Here is a 22,904-nt window from a genome sequence, read left to right as displayed (position 1 = left end):
CATTCGTTTTCCACCACGTTTTTTTGATTTGGTATCATTTATTGTCATTTTTTAAAAAGCATACCTCCCCCGAGGGAGCCAGGATCTTAAGTTTTAAGTGTTCTGTACTTTTAAAATCAGGAAACAAAACATTATTTATAACAACAATAATACAATAAGTTACACATCATTGTCACCCGCAAAGGGGCAAATGTTGAGACACCACTTGTGCTTTCCTTAGGAATAATAATAGTAACAATAATAACCATAACAGTTGAAAAAAGGGAAAATATAACCCCAACAATCTCCTGCCACACAAAACAGAAATGTGAGAAACCCAACAGAAAAGCTACATTCGGATGAAGAACATCTATTGCGGTCAAATTAAATTAAAGCACATAGATCCCAAGAAAATCGTTTCAATATCCATTTTAGATATCCCCAAAGGAAGGGAAAATGGATGCCGTTCCCTGGCTGTGGAGCCCTTCTGATATTGCTTGACTACAACTCCCATTATCCCCCACTATTGCGTTATTGGCTAACAACACAACCCTTACTCCTTTTGAAAGCAGACCTGATAAATCTTGACTTCTTGCATAGTTTTGCTTTTTCTTTAAAGGAAAGCATTTGGGCAAAAGCACTGCCCCGGTTTCTCGAATTAAGTATTGCTTTGAAGTGGGATTGGAGAAATGAGGTTTTGGACTACAGCTCCCATAATCCCTTACCAGTGGCTCTGCTGGAGGAGGCTTCTGGGAGCTGAAATCAGAAATATCTGGAAGGCCAATGGTTCCCACTCCTTCCCCAGCTATGAATAAACTACGGCCGGGAAACATTACTTTTCGGAGAGCCATAAATAATAATATAAAGTATTTTTCCCATTGCAAGCTCAGGAGCAAATGCCGAAAGTGGGAATGTTGGAAGAAATGACTGGCAAAATCCCCTTCCTAAACTACAAACCCCAGGATTTCATAGGAGGCTGTCATGCCAGTTAAAGTGGAACAATAGTGCAATAATTCTGTAGTGCGAATGGACCACTGGTCTGCAACCACTTCCAGATTTCCTTCTTCTCAGCTTTTCCTTCTATGCCATTTAGCTACTGACCAAATAGTGCTTTATGTTTGTATTATTATTATTATTATTGGTGATAACGATGGAGTAAAAACCATTGAATAGTTGAAGGTGGTAGATTTAGAAGCTTGAAAAGGGCAGACCAGGCTCCATCAGGTCCCAATGTCCAGAATAGTTGTTGTTGCTGTTGTTGCTGTTTACCTAATTTACTTCAGTTTTATCAGTACAGGTTGCATCTCCCTTATCCTGAATTATTATTATTATTATTATTATTATTATTATTATTATTATTATTATTATTGATGGAGTAGAAACCATGGATGGTAGAAGGTGGTAGATCTAGAAGGTTAACCATGGCAGGCCAGGCTCTATCAGGTCCCTCTCTCCCAATGTCCAAAACCATTGTTATATTTACTTATCTTACTTCAGTTTTATCAGTACAGGTTGCGCCTTTCTTATCCGGAATCGCAAAACCCAAAATATCCAAAATAGGTGTATATGAAACACAACTGAATTTTGTGTTTAGGCTTGGGTTCCATCTCCAAAATATCTCATTATGTCTGTCTGTGCAAATACAGGTGTTCCAAAACCCCCAAATAACAACCCTTCCAAAATCCAAACCACTTCTGGCCCCAAGCGTTTTGGATAAGGGAGACGCAATCTGTATTTTTTTAGACGTTTCTGAATTTTGTACGCTAAAGTACAGGATGAATACACACAGACACACAAACACAGAGAGACAATCTCGAAAAGCCCTCTGATATACAAGGAGAGAAGTGTGTCCAACTGACATTTGCACACCTGTAATGTTTGTTGCAAAGTTGGGTCCCCAATCTTGCAATTGCTCTTCACACACTAGAACTGTTTATATTGGGGGTGGGGGGTGGGCAACGCACAGCCCTCCAGATGTTGATGGACTACAACTTCCATCAGCTCTTGCCAACATCATGGGAGATGGTGCAAGCTGCCATTCAGCAAAGTCTGGAGGCCTATAAGGTGCCTGCCTAGGTTCACGATGAACGGAAACTCAAGCAAAATGGGTGCACTTTTGCAAAATAGGTGTACGGTACTTTTGCTGATTCCCTTTTGCCTGCCTACTGAACAGACCCATTGCTTTGTCTGGGCCAGTCCTCCACATGAAGTGACACTCTCTCAGCCTCAGGGGAAGGCAATGGCAAACCTCCTCCGAACAAATATTGCCAAGAAAAGCCCATGATAGGTTTGCCTTAAGATCACCATGACTCAGAAACAACTCGAAGGCACACAACAACAGCAACAGGACAACACTTGTACGTTGAACCCAAATTGCTAGTCCAGCGTTGCTTGGGAAAGTGGCCATGCCCAACCAAAAAAGTAATGTTCCAAACCAGTTGTTCCAAACCAAAAATGTTATGCTTTGAGACGTTGCATTTGTGAATTTACTATCAAATGTGTCAATGAAAGACTGGTCTCTCCTTGGCTCAAATGGCAAACTGAGATCAATTTAGGTAGAATTCAAAGCTATAGCCATGTTAGTCTGTAGAATCAGTGCGCAGAGAGATCTTGTAGCACCTTTGAGACTCACTGAAAGGAAGAAGTTGGCAGCATGGAATTGGTAGACTGAAGCCTGGGAAAGCTCAGGATGCCAATTTCTTTCTTTCAGTGAGTCTCAAAGGTGCGTCAAGATCTCTCTATGTACCGAGATCAATTTAGACCAGGAATGGGCAACTGCATGGAGGGGGCCCTTGCCATGGACTACATCCCACCTAAAGCAAGCCCTAATGCCTGTTTTCCTATAGACTCTCTCTCAAAATGATGAGAGCAAGTGAAGTTGTGCCAAGGATATCTAAGGTAGTGGAGCAGTTCCAGGGGAGGCTGTGTGGCTGGTGAGATTTTCCGTGCAATTTTCAGGCAAAAAATTGCTCACAAAATTACATTTTTGAAAGAAAAAACTAGGGGTGAGGAAGAGATAGGGGCTTAAGGGGGCTCAAAGGCGAGCTTGGGGATGCATGACACCCATGGATTGCATTCTATCCACCATCAACAAAAGGCTGTATACATTTATTCTTATCTCTGAAGATGCCAGCCACAGATGCTGGTGAAACATCAGGAATAAATTCTTCCAGAACATGGCCACATAGACCAAAAAACCCACAAAAAACCCTATTATCATCTCTGTTTGCACTCCATAGAAGTTACACAGCTAGCAGACAAACCCAGTCCTCTTAAGATCCATGGTCTTCCCCATCCCACCTCCAATTCTGCAAAAACAGATGATGCCACGAAGCATATCCCAGAACTAATTCTGCGACTGTTTAACCGGAGCTACAGGGTACCTTGAAATCAGAAGTCTGGGGGAATTTATTTAATATATTCTTTATTCATTAAATATATTTCTTTGGAATCATTTCCTTGGCCCAATCTGGACACAAAGTGGCAGAAGGGACAGTACCGTTTGAGACTGAAAACAAGGGGATATCATTGCCGAATCTTCCCCACTGTAAATATCCCACTATCCAACAATAAAAACATACCTCCTTGCCAAGGCAAGGAGAAAAAAGGAGCACATTGGGGAGAAAAGCTCTCATCTAGGCTTTTCCCCTGTTGTGCTACGTTTCTGTGCGCAGGGAGGTTGACACTGCCATACTTTTTTAAAAGGCAGGAGGTTTCAGAGCTTGGAAAAGGAACTTTTTGTTGTTGCTGTTCTGGATTACATCTTTTTTGTGGCGCAAAAAAGTAATGTTTCCAAAGCTTCAACCCATTTCATCCCACCGCTCTTGGGATCCTACTGGTTTTAGTATCGCTTGGTTTTATTACGACTCCTCGCGATGTGACATTATTATCCTGGAACCGACAGAGAACTAAATGCAAAGGGAGGAAAAAGCGATTGCCCAGAAATAGAGGCAAAGCGCTGGGGCAGATAGATCCCACCAACTTTTCAACCCAACCTAGTTCCCCGATACTTTCTCAGACGCTTCTCTCCGATCCCTAATGTGATTTGATTTTTTAAAAAACAGAAGAAAAACAGAACATCTCCATAGACAACATACAAGATTCAGAACTCCCTGAGATGGGGGCGAAAAGAATCCTGACTTATCCACAGACGGCTGTTTATGGCTATGGCTACCGTTTTCATTTCCGCCGGGTGAGTTTTGGGCAGTCTCTGTACCGATGGGTTCCTGGAATGGAGGTCGAGGGACCGATGCCCCTTCCAAGCCTTCAGTTGCGGAAGAGAAAACCAGAATCGCAGTTTTTGGAATGGAAAGGCTCCCTTCCGCACAGACCTGGACGCGGCCGTTGTGCGATCTCCGTAAGTTTCTTTCAACTTTTTTTTCTAATTAAAAAAAAGCCAGCGTAGAAAAACAGCAGCAAGTGAGCTCCCTTTGTAATATCCTCTGGGTAGCCAATTCCCCCCGTTTCCCAAATCTTTGCCGGAACGCAAACCGGGGGTGAATCCGGATTGTAGCAGATTTGTTTGGGTAGGGGGAATCTGACACTCCGTAACCAGGATTCCCTTTAGCATCCAGAACCTTGTCATCGGCAGCCAGGCAAGTTGGTCAAATAATTCCCTTAAAAGGGATCAAAATCCATCCCGCCGCAGAAAAGAGAAGATCAGGAGGTGGCTTAGAGAAGACCGCGATTTTGGAAAGTTGCTTCTCTCCCTGGTTGCAACTGCAACCTGAGGTCTGTTGGGGGTCAGGAGCTCCCAAATCCTTTCGTCGTGGGCACTGTCGTGTCTTTGGAAGGGAAGGTGAGCCTCCGGCGAGCTGGGGTCCAAGCCCGGTCGCCTAAAGCCGGGGTCAGACCACGTTGTCCGAGGGGCTGTGGTTGGTCTTGTGTTGGCAGTTCCTCTCGTTCAAAAGGCTGGTTGTTTCGTCGGTCACCCCCAAGGCATCCCCCTTTTCCGACAAGGAGGTGTCCAGTTTTGGGGGTCCGCCTTCGGGGGACTGGGGGCAGCTCTCAAGACGCGAGGCCATGAGGCCATTTTGGTACTGGAGACGGGTGATCTGCAGGATGGAGGAAGCAAGCGAGAAAGCTGAATCCTCGCCAGGGATGGAAAACATTTGCTCCCAAGCTGTTGCTCTCCATCTCCCTGGGAGTTGTAGTCCAACACATCTGGAATGCAACAGCTTGGGAGCACCAGATGTAGAAAGGCAACTTCTCTCTCTCTCTCTCTCTCTCTCTCTCTCTCTCTCTCTCTATCTATATATATATATATATATATGTATTCTACCATGTGTACACATTACACAAATAAAACAAACACAAACTCATACAGTTTGGACAATTCATTTTCTTTTGGCTACATTATGGAGAAAGAGCAAAAGTTATAATGGCCTGGCCATGAGTCAATGGAAACACACACTGTCAACCATAAGGACAAGACACACAGGTCCAAAACACACTGCAGAAATAATCCAGTTTGAAACTGCTTTAACTGCCCTGGCTCAATGCTAGGGAATTCTGATGCCACCATAAACTACCTCTGCATCCTTTGTTACATACCCCTACGTTTTACTCTCCACTTATCCACCAGTCATAGCTAAATCGATAATTTTGGCCCCCAAACCTGCCCTCAACTTATACATGAGGCCGACTTATAGTCGAGTCTATATTTAGGATGGCAGGGAATTCAGTCCTGTCAGTCCCAGCTGTAGACTAAAATGGTCCAGCCTAGATGTTGTTTCCATTGACTGCTTGGGAGAACCAGGGCCAAGCCTCACCTTGATATATTGCAGATCCGTAAGGGCACGGACGCCGAAGTCCGAGATGTACTGTGAGCTGGCACTGGCGCTGAGCTGGTTGTTGCTGCCGCTGAAGGTGGAGGAGAGGGAATCGGAGCGCTCATGGTAGCAGAGTGATGCCGAGCGGTTCAGGTTGCTCAGGTGAGATGGAGAACGCACCTCTGAAACTAAATGCAAAGAGATGTGAGCCAAGAACTATCCACTTTCCTTCCAACATCAACCCAATGATCTCTCCTCTTTTCTTTTAGCCACTTGGTTTCATTGCTCCCACAACTGGCGGACTGATGATTCTGGGAATGACATCCCCTCCAAAAGAGATAAGCTTATTATGTTGTGGGAGCCTACTAAGTTCATTCTGGAACTCCATGCACCTTAACTATTTTAGTTTGTTGATAAATCTGTAAGGTAGACACAGGTCAGACTCAAGTGGATTGCAGTCCAAGCCCAACACTCAGTCCATAACACTCTGCTTTTTTATTTCTTTCAAGGGAAGCTGCAGTCCCAAAGTGGTACTGTTTGCTTTCCTCTCCACCACTCTATAGACCCAAATGAAAGCTGCCCTAAAGAACCATGCTTAGTTAACGCAATCCGTTGGACTCCCAAAAAGCCCAGGCAAAGGGTTAATGCACACCTCTCACTCCATGCACAAGTGCGGTTTACCTGACACTCTGGAATACAAAGACCCTCGCTGCATAATGGACTGGCGATGGGTTGTGACAGGTGGAGCTAGATGCAAAACCACACACATACACATACACACAACCACAGAGGGAAGAATCAAATGCAAGACAGAGACGCCAAAGAAAGAGAAAATCAAGATGGCATCAACTTCGCTGGTTGATTTCAAAAGAAGAAGCGTACACATATGCAAACATGGTGGACAAATTAAAATGGCACCCCATCTCTATGCCTCTCACATAAATGATCACAAGGCAATCTTCCTTACATATACTCACACATACCGACACAAATGATCCCAGGGCACAGTGAAATCCTCTCCTGGATGCCCTCCCAATATAGTTGGACTGCAACTCCCATCAACCCTAGTCAGTCCAGCCCATGGTGAGGATTGCTGTTGTTGCAGTCTAACAGCTTTGGGAAGGCTGCATTTTGACCACTGCTGACTGAGAGGAAAAACCTCAGTACATACGTACATATATATTTTAAAAGAAAGGAAACAGATGTTCAGATAAAAGCATGACCAGTGCAGGGTCCCACGACACGTTCGGTGATGCAGACCAAAAGAGGCTGAAGTTGCACGCCAAGGTTGCCCAAAGCCGACCACTAGATGGCACACGTCTCACATTTAACACTGCCACACAACCAATTATTTGTTGTGCCTTCAGATCGTTTGGGATTTAAGGCGAGCCTATCAAGTGCTTTTCTGGGGCTGAAAGGGTGCGACTTGCCCAAAGTCATGTAACCGGCAAAATCTGCTATCTTCAAATTCAAATTTGGTCGGCAGATTTGGTGGGAGCCAGCATGTTCGAGTGTTGGACTACAACTCTGAGGACCTTGGTTCAATTCCTGGCCATGAAACCCACTGGGTAACCTTGGGCAAGTCACATACTCTCAGCCTCAAAGGATGGCAATGGCAAATCTCCTCCGATGAAATCTTGCCAAGAAAGCTCCATGACAGGGTTGCCATAACTTGGAAAGGACTTGAAGGCAAACAGCAACAACAAGGTAAATTTGGCAGACTGCGCAAGGCAAAAAGCCAGGTTGCAAGTGAGACATGGTTGGTTTTGTCTCTGGGGACCCTGTCCTCCATGCCACCAACTCCAGCGGGCATCAGCTACCATGAAAGGTGTTTTTCTTGGAAAATAGCAGCATCTTTTGCCCATGTCTCTACCCGACTCCTTTCCTTTCCAAGCATTCTCTTCTGCTTTATTACTATAATTATCATTTATCATCTCAGTTTCACAGTCTAGTAGATGTTACTGGCTCCAGTTTTGGGCCGTCGATGATTCAGAGTTTATCCAAGAACCTAGGAATCTGTGAAGTATAATAATGGGGCACATTCCAAGTAATGTCATTATGAGAGCCAGGGTGGCATAGTGGTTTGAGTATTGGACTATGACTCTGGAGATCAGGGTTTGAATCTCCGCTCAAGTATAAAAACTCACTGAGTGACCTTAGGCAAGCAGCACTCTCTCAGCCTCAGAGGATGGCAATGGCAAACTCCCTCTGAAGAAATTTGCCAAGAAACCCCTATGACAGTTTCACCTTAGGGTTGCCATAAGCCAAACATGGCTTGGAGGAACACAACAACAGCAACCTATCCATGACAATTTCATCAGATATTGCGGAACTGCTCCAAGAGCACTATCACCAGCTATCTGTTGTTGATGTTATTATTATTACTCCTATCATTGCTCCATTGTTATTGCTGTTAAGTCTTCCTGCAATTGCAGCCACAGCTCTGCCTTCTCTCACTTTATTTTCAAAACAATCCCGAGGCTTCTAGTGAAAATTCAGTTTTGATTTGCTCTCGACTACAAATTGGTAGTCAAACTCTACAGTTTTTGGCAACCTATAGTGTCCATAAAATTCTCCTCCAACGCTGCATTTCCAACAAATTGATCTTTTTTCCTGACCACTTCCTTCAGCATCCAGCTGAAAAAGTGGAAACACTGTGGAAAACACAGTGAGAAACTTTTGTTTCAATGGTCAAGCCTTGAGCCACTCCTAGGTCCACTAGGGATGCCTATTAAAATGCTTTGTGGGCCACGTTTGGCCCATGGCTAGCAAGTGGACCACCTCTTGCATAGAGTGAATCTGTCTTTGACTTTTTAGTTTGCATTAAAGCCTGTCTTCTGCCTTGCCCTCTTTTCTGTCCCATCCCCATTTGGCTCCCTTGATAGCCAGAGAAAGACATCAGAGTGCTTACTTGTTGTGACAATTGGGTTCAAAGCCATCACCCCATAATAGGAGAAAGGTCCGGTTTCAAATTTCATGTTCTCCTTCCCCGCCTCCACCTCCACTTTGCCCTGTAAGAAAAAGAAAGAAAGAAAGAAAGAAAGAAAAACAATACGTAAGCTACAAGAGGCCAGGAAATTCTACAGCTTGATTTCATCGTACTGAATTAATAATGACTATATTGAGTTATCACAGTACAGTCAGCCCTCTGTATCCCTGGATTCTTTATCCCTGGATTCCCCCATCCAGGGCTTAAATCAAGGTTTGCTTTTTGGAATATTATATATATTCTGGGAACTGTAGTTTTGTGAGACATTTAACCTCCTCTGTCATAGTGCCACAGTAAACTACAATTTCCAGGATTCCCTAGCACTGAGCCAAGGCGGCTAAAGCGGTCTCAAACTGGATTGTTTCTGCTGTGTGTTTTGGACCTAACTGTGCAAAATAAATTGTAGCAGAGGTTTTCATAGATGTGTTCTGCTTTCTTTGATGAAGAAGATCATCAGAGAATGAGTGTGACCATGAATGCACCAACACATCCCTAGTTGGAGACCGTACTTAACAGGTACCAAACTCTGATCACCCTCCTTGCAAATCTGGTCCATCTTCTCTTGTGGAACAGAACCGAGACGAACAGGGGTCTACCTGGAGGATGAGGATGAAGTAGTCGGCCGGCTTGTTCCGGATGAACAGAAAGTGCTGGGGAGCCTTCTTGTTCTCTTCGTCGAACTTCAGCTCATTGATGACGTCGCGGTGTTTGAGCAAACGGAGGAGGATCTTCTCCGAAATAAGGGCTGGGGTGAACTGGGTCACCTCTGCAACAGAAAAAGAGAGCAGGGATTGGGACACAACAGTGAGACCCAAATGGGGAAACTCCAAATGGATGCGGAAGAAACAGCAGGTCTCAGCTCAGAAGGGGAAAGAAAGAAAGGTGCAGTCACACATAAGAATGCAACCTCCTTTCCTTCCCCTTGCAGCCCAGTCCAGCCACAACTTCACTGCCTGAACTATCTCCCCACAACCACCACTCCTCACCAATAAATAGCAACAGTCCCTCCTAGGGCTTGACAACTGCCTTTAATGGTTGTGTAGAAGAGGGAATTGGGCTCTCAAGCTAATTCTGCCCAGACTTATGCCTTCCGCTGGCAATCAAATCAAATCTCTGTTGCTGGGCACATGTGGCACTGAGTTGGGGTACGCTCCATCCCAGGCCAATACAAGCTTCCAAGGGTTATATAGTGCATAAGCAAATAAGGAAAATCAAAGTACACAAGTGTGAATCATCTCCCTCTGCAACAGCTACAAGAACCGTGCATGCAGGTTTGTTGCTGTTAACATTTGGCCATGAGGCCAGCGAGGACTCCAAAACCCATCTGCCTGGTGACAGAAACCCAGCTCAGTACAGTCATACTCCCAAGTAACTTGGCAATCACAATGGGGCTGTTTGTTGGTTTTGCTGCGTGAAGGCAAAGGGAGACAAATAAATAAGCAAATCCAAGACAAGAGCAAATACCCATTCAAGCCTAAAGCCGCAGCAGACAGGATAATGGAGGCCTGTCTTTCCCCAGAAGGCAAATCCCTTGTAATTTCAGAATGAGACGATGGGAGCCACCTTTCCGTATGGATTTTATATAAGTATGTGAAATCTCATTTGGGTTGGCTTATCAGGGACAAATCTGATGGGCCTCCAGACAAGATATATTAAGGGGAGTGACAGGATTGCACCGTTTTGGTCTCTTGTGGGGAGAAAAATGGATAAACCTATAGTTGTAGGAATCTGAATATACCTGCAAACAACACTAGTTCAAGGTCTGCTCAGGCATTCAGACTGAACATGGGGCCACACAACTTGTTGATGTCTGTGTGCCTTCAAGTCATTTCCAATTTATGGTGACCCTATCACAGGGTTGTTGTTGGAGAGTTTTTTTGTGTGCAAGATTTGACTGGAGAAGTTTTGCCTTTGCCTTTCTTTGAGGCTAAGAGTCGTAATGCTCAAACCATGACACCATACTGGCTCCCCTCCTCCATTAATTAATTAATTGATTAAATTTTTATTGGACGTTGGACAGGAACTCTGGGAGACCAGGGTTCGAATCCCTGCTCAGCCGTGGAAAGCCGCCGCGTGACCTTGCACAAGTCACACTCTCTCAGTTTTGGAGGAAAGCAGTGACAACCTGCCTTCTCCTTCCAAAAAAAGATCTTGCCAAGAAAACCCTGTGATAGGTTCGTCTTATGGTCTCCATTAAGACAGAAATGACGTGAAGGCACATAAGAACAGTAATAAAAATAACAACGGCAGCAACAATGACAACAGGCAGAGGTCAGCTCTAGAGCACTGAGTATCCAGAGAGTATTGCCAGATGTTTCAACTGCACAGAAAATACTTGGAGGTCTTTCTCCATCGTCCATAGTCCAGAGATGGGAACCGTTCCCGAAGAAATCTCTTACCTGTAGAAAGGAAGCGGTGTGCTGCCAAAAGTAACTGCGGTGAGATCTTCACCTTGGACTCTGTGTCATTGTCCTTGAAGGCGGAGAAGTCCCTCTTGTTCTTCTGGTTATTCACTCGCTTTCTGGAGCGGTTGTCAGCTACAGGGAACACAAAGGGGGATAGGTTACAAGGAAGGGTGCCCCACAGAGACCAAGTTTGCCCTTCAGTGCAGGAAGGTGGAATGGGTCAATGGTCCCTCCATGCATCTATTGGTCCATCACAAGATCATATCTAAAGACACCTGGAGGTTCTCAACTTTTGTATAATAGTCTTATTGCAACTTGGAAGTGTATAGACCAAAGCCTAGGGGGAAATGTAGTTATTGCTCACCAACCACATGCAGTTCATGCCTCAGTTCAGGAGATTGGGTTTCCTTTCTTAGAAACACATCACCTTCCCAGTTTGGAAGCCTCTATTATGATCCAAACTCTTCCATGATATATTTCTATATCTCAAGATCTCATTTCAAAGCTTCCCGTCACAAAGGTTGGTCGTGGTGGGAATCATGGACTGGGACGTGGGAAATCCTGGTTGTAGTCGCTACTGACCCATGACACAAACTGGGTGACTATGTGGGCCAGTTTCCTCCGTATCTGTCTGACTGACCTTGCAGAGATATTGCAAGGATGCAGTGGAGACTCCCAGTTGCTACAACTCATCTGAAGGGTGTAGGAGGACCCACAGAACAACACATTAACATATCTTCCTCTACCAAGGGTGTCCATTGTGCACTTTGTGCATTGTATATGGATCCTGGACCCCACAGAACCCCATCTAATTTCCCCCCACCAGTCCTACAAAGCCCCCCCCCACTGAAAAAATACATTGAGCAACTTGGAACAGTGTGATTTTTGTATCCAAAATCATGCAACCCCCCCCCCCCCCCGTATGAAAACACATAAAAGCACTCCTTCAAGCACTCTAGAGACCTGTACTGCTCTCAAATGCCATTTGTCTTCTTGCAGTCCCTTCCAAAAATGGCGGCAGAAGAGATGCAATGTCTGATGTCATTTTGAGAGGGACCACAGAGGAAAATGGAAGTATTGGGACACATTCTGTGTATGTGGCCCATGGGCATGTGGGCTGTTCATGCAATTGCCCGTCTCTCCCTTCTCTATACCCTTCCCAAACTGTTGAGAGATTTGGAAATGGACCTAACTGTACATATCGGACTCATCCAGGATCTCCGATTTGATGATCTCTTCTATGACGTCTTCCAGTGTCACCAGTCCCAGCACCTCATAGAAGGGGTCCCCTTCGCCTTCGTTGTTCACCTTCTGGACAATGGCCAGGTGCGATTTCCCTGAAAGAAATAGACAGCCCTCTGGTTATTACAATACCGTAGAAAGGACTACAAAAAAGGGGGTATGTTCTGGACTGGGCTGAGAATTATTGCAGAATTGCAAATGGAAGGAAAAGAACCAAAAAGAAGTCCGGGTGCAATTTTTTTTGCACCGAATGCAAGGCTGGCTATTCTAGCCTTGGAGGCAGAGGGATGTGAGAAGGTTTTGGGGGTGGCATGAACGGGACAAACGTTCCCACGCACATGCAGCCTTTCAAAGAAATGACACTCCTGTTGCACAATGCGCTCCCTTTTCAGAGCGTTCCCACAACACAATGGAGGATCAGTTTGAGTCATTTTTAATGTTATTACGGCATTAGTGAAAAAGGGCAATTAGACAGCCTAATTGGCCCCCCAAAATCCTTCCTCGCCGTGGGTGGGAGAAGACCTCCCATGCGCAGCAAGACATATTCCCCGAGGGGCTGCTATGTTCGGCGACATAGGATCTTCTAATCCCCGAAAGAGGTTACAGTTTCATGGAAACCTTCTCCTTCTGTTAAACGATTGCTCATAATTATTTAGTTTGCTAAAATGGATGCAGTGCAAACACAATCCCAAAACAATCCAAATTTTGAAGAAAACGTTGAACTAGCTAAGTCTTTGGTCCAAACCTACATGGCTTTTCTTAGCCAGTCTGAAACTACAATTAGGGTCTAATCTGCATTGCAGAAATGCCATGTGAGATTGTTTTAAACTCTCAATGGCTCAATGCTATGGAATCCTGGATTTGCAGGTGAAGAGCAATGATGCTTGGTGAAGCATCATTGCTCTCTGACAGAGAAGGCTAAATATCTCATGGGTGTGATGTCCGTGGTCAGCAATTTGTCCACCTCTGATCTAAACGTTGTACAAGGATGATAAGTACTACTCCTAGTTGTGGCAATATTATCATTATTTGTTCTTATCATTCTTTCTAATGTGCCCAGAGCAATGGGTTTGCCGTTGCCGCCTTCTGAGGCTGAGAGAATGTGCTTGCCCAATTATTTCATTAATGTTAATAATCTTGCTTGTGGTTTTAGATTGCGCATTGCCGTAGGCAGGCTTTTGTTTCTATTTGGGATTATTGTTTTCTCTCCTAAGTAAAGTGTTATGTAAAGCCTATGGCTATACAAATAAGCGTAACAACAACAATAATAAGGTTGCCTGGTGGGTCTCCATAGTTGAGCAGTGATTTGAACCCTGATCAAATAGCCCCTTCCCCACACAAATGACTGAGCAAACTTTATCCTCTTCCCTCCCCATCTTTCTTTCCTTTTGTATCATGCCTTTTAGACCCAAAGCCTGCAGACAGGCTTTTTGCGATTGCCGTAAACCATCCTGAGAGGCTTTGCATCAGGTGAGCAGGCTTTAAATAAACCGACAAACTTAGTCTCTAGTGAACAGGTAGTCCTCCCCTCGCTTCCAGGGAAAGCAATGGCAAACCTCGTTGGAACAAATCTTGCCAAGAAAACCCTGTCATAGGCTTGCCTTCGGGTCGCCGTACCTTGGAACAACTCAAAGGCATCCAATAACAACAGATAGACAACAACAAAATGAAGCAATGATGCTCAAATGAACCTGGCTTGCAAAAAGGAGGACACACCAAAGCCAGGAGCTTTTCACATCCTTTGGGACACTTCAAACAATAAAACAGGGAAGGACTGGCAAGACCAATGGGGCTTTCCTGTTTTAAGACACAACGGGACACAATGTGGATGAACAGCCGGCCCCAGAGTTTCAAAGTCACTTTTAAAAAGCAATGAAGTGCAATTGGGAATTATCTTTCTCCCAAGCAAAATCAGACCCAAAGCTTGCAAAGCGATGTTTAAAAAGTAATGAGCTACCATTAAGGCTATCTTTATCCCTCCGGGGTATATTTTTATAAGGCAGAACACTGCCTTGTCCCTTCGCTTTGGATGCCTAAATAGCATTCCTCAACTGAAGTTTTCAGTTACTGAAATTTAACATGCAACAAATTCTTGCAACCGATAGCAAACCCTGTCCCCAAAATGTGCAAAATTGCAATGTGATTTAACTGTGCCTTAGGCACTCCTTGCGTAAGAAAAGCAAATGAAATTTGTGGAGGGACCATAAGTCAATAGGTAACCTGAAATTGTGCACAAAGACACATATACATACACACGAACACACATAGAGGCCTAGGGCTAAATACCCTAAATGTATCAGATCCTGTCTGATCTTGGAAGCTAAGCAGGATCAGTCCTGGTCAGTGCACGGATGGGACACCGTCAGGGAATACCTGGTGCTGGAGGCTCTATTTCAGAGGAAGGAACTTGCAAAAGCACCTCTGAGTCTTCCTGGCTTAAGAAAACCCTATGAAATTCATAGGTTTGCCATAAGTTGACTTGAAGATACATATGGATGTAGTATCAACCCAGTACAGAAAAGGTTTGTTGGACCCCCAAATATGAGATATCCTATACAAACCAGGGCACCCAGGGACCCCAACTTTAGTAGGTAGCAATGACAGAAGCAGTCCACTTGTTTGTTGTTTGAAAAGCAGCGGAGATGCCAGAGTCCACTGGCCAGAGATTAAAACTAAATCCTCCTCGAGAGCCAAAGAGAGCCTGACCTCTCAGCGGTGGACACCGGTTGCCAAGCCCAGCCTCTGCCTTGCCAAAAGTGGGACTCTGCATTTGCACAACCGTCAACTAACTTAAGACTTTATGCACCCGGAGCAATTCTTCAGGACTGGCTGGGGTGTTTTCTACCCCTCTGGGCAGAGTAACGTGTTTGCATCTACTACTACTACCATCCCTGCAAATCCGGTTCCACTGAGTGCCTGCCCCACCCATTAAAAAAGACGAAGAAGAAGAGAGAAATGACTTTTTATTTTCGTGTAAACCAAAGGTCACAGTGAATACTTTAAAAAAGCCCTCCTGGAGCAAAATAAAATCTACGGAGATGATCACGCACGGATTTTAAATGGGATGAAATGGAACTCTGCCATCATGATTGTGCGATCGTATGAAGATTTTCACACGACGTCACGCTCATCCAGTACTTTGGTCTCAAATAAACCATTCTTGTCCTGGAACAACTTATTCCCAGGGAATGGTTTCTCCATAGTGTTTTATTCATGCTATTGCAAACATGCAGACAGAGTGATCCAGGACCTTTTCCTAGACTGCTTTGCGGTATAGACAATCCATTCTTATTGCTGGGATCATTTTTAGAGGACACTTGTGTCCGTTGGAGGTGCGGGGCACCATTTTGTTTGAACTAAATAAACATCCCATTCTTAAAATGTAGACATTTTATTTTATACTGTTTCAGATGGAACCATGTTTTTCAGTCACTGGTGGGAAAACTCCGGATGCATGAAACGTTCAATCATAATACATCAATGATGCAGGAACGTGATCATGCTGAACGCAAGTAGTTTATTGGGGTATTAGAAGGCTCAATGTCTCACAAAACTGGTTTCCCTAGGATTGAGCCAGGGCAGCTAAAGCGGTCTCAAACTGGATTATCTCTGCAGTGTGTTTTGGGCCTGAGCTATGCCTCCATTTGCTATGCTCATCTTCCTTTGGTTACTTTGCCTGCCACCTCTTTTTGGACACCAAAACTACGGTAAGAGCTTCTAAATGCTTAGGCAATTTTTCTTTTTACATTATTGGAATGTTGCAAAAATTTGGGAACTGAAAGGCAGTTTCATGGGAAGGCAGATTTTTTATTGGAGGGGGAAAATTCTTGCGTTTTGCCTCCTCCTATATTTACACCCTGAAGTCAGAGGCGGGTAAAGCCGAGAGGCGAGATTTGTGGAAAGCACCAATACGGCAATTACGTCCTGCCTATTAAGAGAATTACATCAACACACTTGAAAGAGAGCCTCCATGCCCACACAGAGATGTGTCATGTTCAGGCTGTGCGTAATCCATGTTAGAGAAGAGACGGAAAAACTAAACCCAGGCAGGTTCCACAAACCAGGCAGTGCCAATTTTATGCCAAGCACAGGCAACTTGTGGGTCTCCAAATCATGGGTCGATTGCACCTTGCAACATCCCTCGCCTCTGGCTACGCTGCTTTGGGGCTGATGGGAGTGGCAGTCCCACCACATCTGATGCGCCACAAGCTGCCCTTTCATTTTTCGGCACCCACAAAAGCAGAACTATGCTATCCACATACACACCAAACAACCCCCCTTGTATTATAATTCATGCTGGTTTTGTTAGTTGTGGTGGAAGATGGGCAAGAAGCTCGAAGCCTTATTCCTTTAACTCCTAGAAATCATACCTCTTGAGAGTCTGACGTACTCCAAAACCCAAAATTGTTCACTTGGTTGGTTGAGATAGTGACACTTTTGCTTTTCTTATAGCTCAGTGTACACCAGTGATTCCCAAAATTTAGTTCTCCAATTGTTTTGTATTTCAATTCCCAGAAACCACAGCCAGTTTGGTCAATATTGAGGAATTCTGGGAGGTGAAGCCCTAAACATCTGGAGGACCAAAGTTTGGGAACCGCTGGTGTACACCAACATCGTTTCATGCACAAAATGACTTAAAATATGATGTATAAAAGAAACCTCAGGCTATGTGTGTCAAGAGAATATAAAGGGGAACCCTATGAATATATGGAGAATATAAGGAGAATTTCATGTTTAGGATTGGATGAAAGTAAATTTGGAATTAGCCTGAAAGTAACTTTATACACTAAGTTTTTAATAATTTTGTGCAAGAAACAAATTGTATCCATAGTGTACGCCAGCTGCGCACTCTCAGCCTAACCTATCTTGCAGGGTTGTTGTGAGAAAAAAGCAGCATGGAGGGACGACAATGTAGACCGTGGCTGCATCCACACTGCAGAAATAATCTGGTTTGACACCACTTTAACTCCCCTGGATCAATGTGGTGTAATCCTGGGAACTGTAGTGGCACCAGAGCTCTCTGACAGAGAAGGCTAAATGTCACCCAAAACTGCAATTCCCAGAATTTTATAGCACTGAGCCGGGGCAATTAAAGCAATGTCAAACCGGATTATTTTCGTAGTGTGGACGCAACACTGGAGGAAACACAGGATAATATCGGACAAAAAAAGAATCACCAAAGTGAGGGAACTGCTGCTTTGGTTTTGAAAAGCAGGTGAGAAGGAAGAGAAAAGCCCAAAGGGGCATTTTATATGGCGGTTGTGCACATGCGCCGATTCTCACCACCCTTTGGATGAATGTAACCTTCCAGAGTGAAGTAGGATGAGAAGGAACGCCATGCCAATAAAACCCACATTGCAGTTGAACTTTGCTCTGCGGTGGCCTTGCATCCTGGCAAGTGGATGACACTCAGAGTAAAGAGAGAGGAGGAATTAAGAAGCAAACACACACACACTTCCAATGGACCACTCCCTTCTCCCTTCTTCTTTTCTCTCTGCCTGGTAAACCCAGGATTATGGGTTTATGAGACTAGGAAATCCACTAAGTAAACAGTTAGTGGGTGGTAAACTCCTCGAGGCATCTGGAAAGAAAGAAAGAAGGCCTCCAGCGGGATGGATGAAGGCGTTGCCCCGCCAAATAAAAGAGATTCTGCCTGCCCCATGAACCTTCCCATCGGGTCCCAAATTTCTAGCATCGACGAGAGCGGGTTGTGGAAAAGTTGCTTATACTTCTTCCATTTGCTGTCTTCGCACTCCCTCTTGCCACTTTTCTTTGGCTGTGTCATGTGTTGTGCTGTTTTGCCTTCAAATCCTTGCCGACTTCTAGCGATCCTAAAGCGAAAACGATTTCCTTGGCACGTTTTTGCAAAGGGGGTTTGCCCTTGCCATCCTCTGCGGCCGAGAGAGTCCAACGTGCCCAAAGTCACCCAGGAGATTTTCATGGTTGGCTGGCTGAGATTCGAACTCTGCTCTCCAGAGTCTTAGTCCAATGCTCAAACCACTACGCAACTCAAGATTTGTTCAGAGGAGGTTTGCCATGGCCTTCCCCTGAGACTGAGAGTGTGTGACTATAGTTGGGATTAGCAACTGGGTTCACCGCAGTATTAGCTTTGTTCTTGTTGTGTGCCTTCAAGTCCTTTCCAACTTAGGGCAATCCTAAAGCCATATCATGGGGGTTTTCTTGGCATGTTTCTTCAGGGGGGGGGGGATTCATTGCCATCCTCTGAGGCTGAGAGAGTGTGACTTGCAAAAGGTCACCCAGTGGGTTTCCACAGCAGAGCAGAGAACCGTACTTTGGTCTCCAGAGTGGCAATCCAACGCTCAAACTTCTACGCTAACAAATGGCAAATCCCAGTATCCGGTTGGATGGAGCCACGGCTGTTAAAGTGGTGCCAAATTGCATTATTTCTGTAACATGGATGCAACCACAGAGGCTTTGAAGAAGTGAAGGAGCAGAAGAGGAATGGAGTCGCTCCCGGTTCCCTTGCAAAATGCACGCCATGCAACCAGTCACTGGGCATGCAATGCTCCCCTGCTGTGCGCGCTTCACTTCCCACCCGTCTCCCTGGGCTCCAGACAGCCATCATAGAAGAGGATTAAGTCACACAACCTCTTGCTCTAAAAATAGGCAGCCATGACCTCACCACCAGCAAACAGGCTTCTGTGGCCGGCAGCGACTCCAGCTGCCCCTTCTGCACAAGGCTCCAGCCAGCATCTCCAGACCAAGCATGGCATGGGAAGAAACGGGGGAGCCTCCCTCCCTCTGCTTTGCAATTACTGCAGACTGGTTGGCTGTAAGATAGGATTGCAAGCATTGGGAGAGATCTACCCGATCACCCAGATTCTGCGCAACTGCACCAGGTATCATCAGCCAGGAACAGGGCCCTTAAAAATGTAAAAAATGCACACTGTGTATGTGTGTGTGCCTTCAAGCTGCATGTCAACTTATGGTGACCCCATGCATTTCATAGGGTTTTCTTACACAAGGAGCATTGAGAGGTGATTTGGCCAGTTCCTTCCGCTGAAATACAGCCTCCAGCACCTGGTATTCATTGGAAGTCTCCCATCCAAGGACTAACCAGGCCTGACTCTGCTTATCGTTCAAGAGCCTTTAGGGTATTTTGTTGCTGTGGTATAGATTCATGTTGTTTCTGACTTACGGCGACCCTAACGCAACCCGATTGTGAGTATTTTTTTGGCACGATTAGTCCAGAGGAGGTTTGCCGTTGCAAACTGAGGCTGAGAGCATGTGACTTGCCCAGTCCTACAGAGGGTTAAAACCCCATTAACTCACTAAGGGTCTAAATTCTAGGTCGCATTTGGTTTTGGTTTCTGGCTTAGGAAAAATAAAACTTCTCCTTTTGAAAAGTAACTTTCTGACTTCTAATCTCACCTGCTTTGGCTGTAGGTGAGTAGGCAGAATAATTCTGAATAAAGATTGTGTGTGTGTGTGTGTGTGTGTTACAAGGCAAAGACAAAAAGGTTAAGTGGTGCAAGAGAGTGGCAATGCATTGTGCAGCAAAGTGATTAATACCGAATAAAATGAAATGAATGCATGAGCCAGCCGATGCGGGCATGACGTTCTCTGCCAGGGTGACGAATGGGCACTGCCACTTACAAAGTACATAAACACCTGAAGGAAGGCAATTAAAATCGGTGCCCAATGAGCCACTCCAGGGCATGCGGGGGCCAAGTTTGGCAAGAGATTCCTCCAAAGGTGCTCATGAATTCCCCGCAAGCAGCTCTGGCAAATGCAGTCACAATCTATGCTGGATAGGGGATTCTGGGATCTGTAGTCTAACAGAGTAACTTTCCCAAATTCTGTCCCTTTAGGACCCTGAGCGATAGCAATCTGTTTATTTTGCAAGGATGGAAGGAGAAAATGGGAAATGGAGAAAATGGGAAAGGGTAAACTACTTTCCTAGGAACGTCTAAGGCAAGCAAAACATGGTCATTATTTGACCAACTCTGTTGCCTGCTGGGCTCCTCTCTTCTGCACCAAACATCTGGGAAAAGCCACGCTGTGGTTGTGGGAAATTAACAACTGCGTCTTCCTCCATGAGAGCAGACAGAAGGTTAGTATTTGGATGGGAGACCACCAAGGAATATTGGGTGCTGTAAGAATATGTTTGAGAGGAAGGAAAAGTGCCTCTGAGTATTCCTTGCCTAAGGAAACCCTAGGAAATCCATATATTTTATACACAAACACACACACACACACACACTGACCAGGAAATATAAACACAGCAAACGGAAGAGTTCAAGGTGTGAATGATTTTCAATGTCACAATCTCAACTGTGTTAAAAATTGTGGTAAAGAAGGAAAATCTCATTACAGGGGCCATGACTCTAATTTGGGGGGAAATCCTTCCATTTTGCAATCCCTATAGCTACAGACATGTACAGCAAACTGTCTTGCTTTCCTATTGCTTTTCACCATTCCCAATTGCATTGCTTTCCTATTGCTTTTTAGCATTCCTAATTGTCTTGCTTGGTCTCTCTCTCTCTCTCTCTCTGTGCCATGATGCAAGGACATCAAATGGACCATCGGAGGAACGAAAGAATGGCAGTCACATATTACTTTTTAAAAATGGAGCTGAAACAGTGTCACACTTCAAAAGTTGTGTTGTGAGTGACAGCATCCTTTATTTGTGTTATCAATGTAACTGGTGAGTAACATTTCCTGGGCATTCGAGGACACACTGAAAGGCATTTTTGAACTGGGAGTTCCACGTTGCTGTGCTATTCTTTTCTCAAACCAAAACTTTACCCAGTTCCACATTTCATGCCATTTTTAATCTGTTTTTAAAAGGATATCAATTGCATGGTAAGCAATACAATTAACCGGCTTTTATTTTTTATCAATGGTTGTAGTTGTGTGACCTCAAATCACGGCTGACGTATGACAACCCTAAGCCAAACCTATCCTGGGGTTTTCTTGGCCCAATTTGTTCAGAGGGGTTTTTGCCTTAACCTTCCTCGGAGGCTGCAAAAGTGTGACTTGCCCAAGATCGCCAAATGGGCTTCCATAGCAGCGCAGGGATTCGCACCCTGGTCTCCCAGAGTTCTGTTCCAATGCTCAAAGCACTAAGCCACACTGGCTGTATGTTTACAAAGGTAACAATAACTATTGTAGTTACTTAAGGAACAGCAGTTCAACAGATTGCAAACCCTTCCCATCATGTTAAATAAATACCTGCTTTTCGTAACCACTTTTGGGTGGGGAGGAAGCGTGCCGCATTTTTGACTATCCATGGCTGCTACCATACAGCAGAATTAATGCACTTTGATGCTACTTTAACTGCCACGGCTCCATCCTACGGAATCCTGGGATCCGTAGTTTGCTGTGGCACTAAAGCTCTTTGACAGAAAAAGGCTACATATTTCACCAAACTACAAATCCCAGAACTAAGCCATGGCAGCTGAAGCATGTCAAACTGCATTCATTTTTCAGTGCAGATGCAGCCTATGCAGCCCCTGGAGTAACCTAAGGACAATAAAACTGGCCCCAGGGGGGAAAAAAGCAGTGTCAAACTGCATTCATTTTGTAGTGTAGATGCAACCTATGTGGTCCCCGGAAGGTCCTAAGGACAGAAAAACAGGCCCCAGAATGTGCCATGTTTCTGCACAGACACTAACATGCTCCCAACATCTTTCTTTGGGTCTCAAAGGTGCTCCAAGATCTCTTTGCACACTGATTTTTCAGCCTAACACTGCTCTGTCTTTGAAATCTATTCACATCTTTGAACCACCAGCAGAAAATGTAACCCCCAACTTTGCAATTAGATCTTCCACACCACTGCAACAAATAAAAGAAAACCAGTCCTTTCCATCCTCAGCCCGTCTTCTCCTCCTGTCCCCATGTTCTTGGTTTTTGCAGGTCCTTCTCTCCATTCCCCTTCCTTCCCCCAATGTCCTGCCCAGGGTCCGAACTAGAAGAGCCGGTAAAACCCGAATGGTCACTGCCGGACCGAGAGGCAAAAGCTATCCATCAGCTTGGAGCAAACTGGGTGCATTGCTTCACTTTGCAAAAAAGCAGAGGCATTGATGATGGAGTGTGTGTGTTTGTGTGTGTGGTGTGTATCTCTTTACACAAACAGGCCAACCCACCATTGTGGCCTGCCTTGGCCTCGGCACATGACTCCTCCAAGTTTCTATTGCATCTATGTGAGCTTCTCAATGTTTGCACTGGGTCTGGCTTCCACTGAGTTGGATATGCTGCGCCAGCACTACACAATCTTCATTCGGAATAGCAACACTGAACAACACACGCCCATGACTGGGTTCCACTGTGCAATGCACCAATGCAATGCACAATACGCCAATGAAATGCCCAACCGACATGCACAACGTTGCTGTTATGCACAACTCCATTTCTATTGCTGTCAACACAATGCAACAAACAGCAGAGTATGTTTGTTGTGTTGTGTTGAATCATTTGGCCTGCATGCATAGCACAACATAGGCATTGTATGCCACTAAGACGATGTCAGCCATTATACTATTTTTTTTCTTGCCT

General features: G+C 44.9%; 1 protein-coding gene across 1 annotated transcript in view; it reads right to left on the bottom strand.

Annotated features, from left to right (window-relative positions):
- Positions 1–34: 34 nt before the first annotated feature.
- The window catches only part of CNNM4 (cyclin and CBS domain divalent metal cation transport mediator 4), a 35,306-nt gene continuing 12,436 nt past the window's right edge, over positions 35–22,904 (bottom strand). The window contains exons 2-7 of the mRNA XM_089537440.1: positions 12,338–12,481; positions 11,139–11,276; positions 9,336–9,505; positions 8,662–8,761; positions 5,751–5,938; positions 35–5,033 (exon numbers count right to left, since the gene is read on the bottom strand). Of these exons, the coding sequence (XP_089393566.1) occupies positions 4,827–5,033; positions 5,751–5,938; positions 8,662–8,761; positions 9,336–9,505; positions 11,139–11,276; positions 12,338–12,481 (947 nt within the window). The 3' untranslated portion in view covers positions 35–4,826. The remainder of the gene's footprint in view (positions 5,034–5,750; positions 5,939–8,661; positions 8,762–9,335; positions 9,506–11,138; positions 11,277–12,337; positions 12,482–22,904) is intronic.

This window comes from Sceloporus occidentalis, unplaced genomic scaffold, assembly GCF_023333645.1.
Source record: "Sceloporus occidentalis isolate IW3139 unplaced genomic scaffold, rSceOcc1.0.p SCAF_9, whole genome shotgun sequence".
Taxonomy (NCBI): Eukaryota; Metazoa; Chordata; class Lepidosauria; order Squamata; family Phrynosomatidae; genus Sceloporus; species Sceloporus occidentalis.
This window is presented reverse-complemented; position numbering and strand designations above follow the sequence as displayed.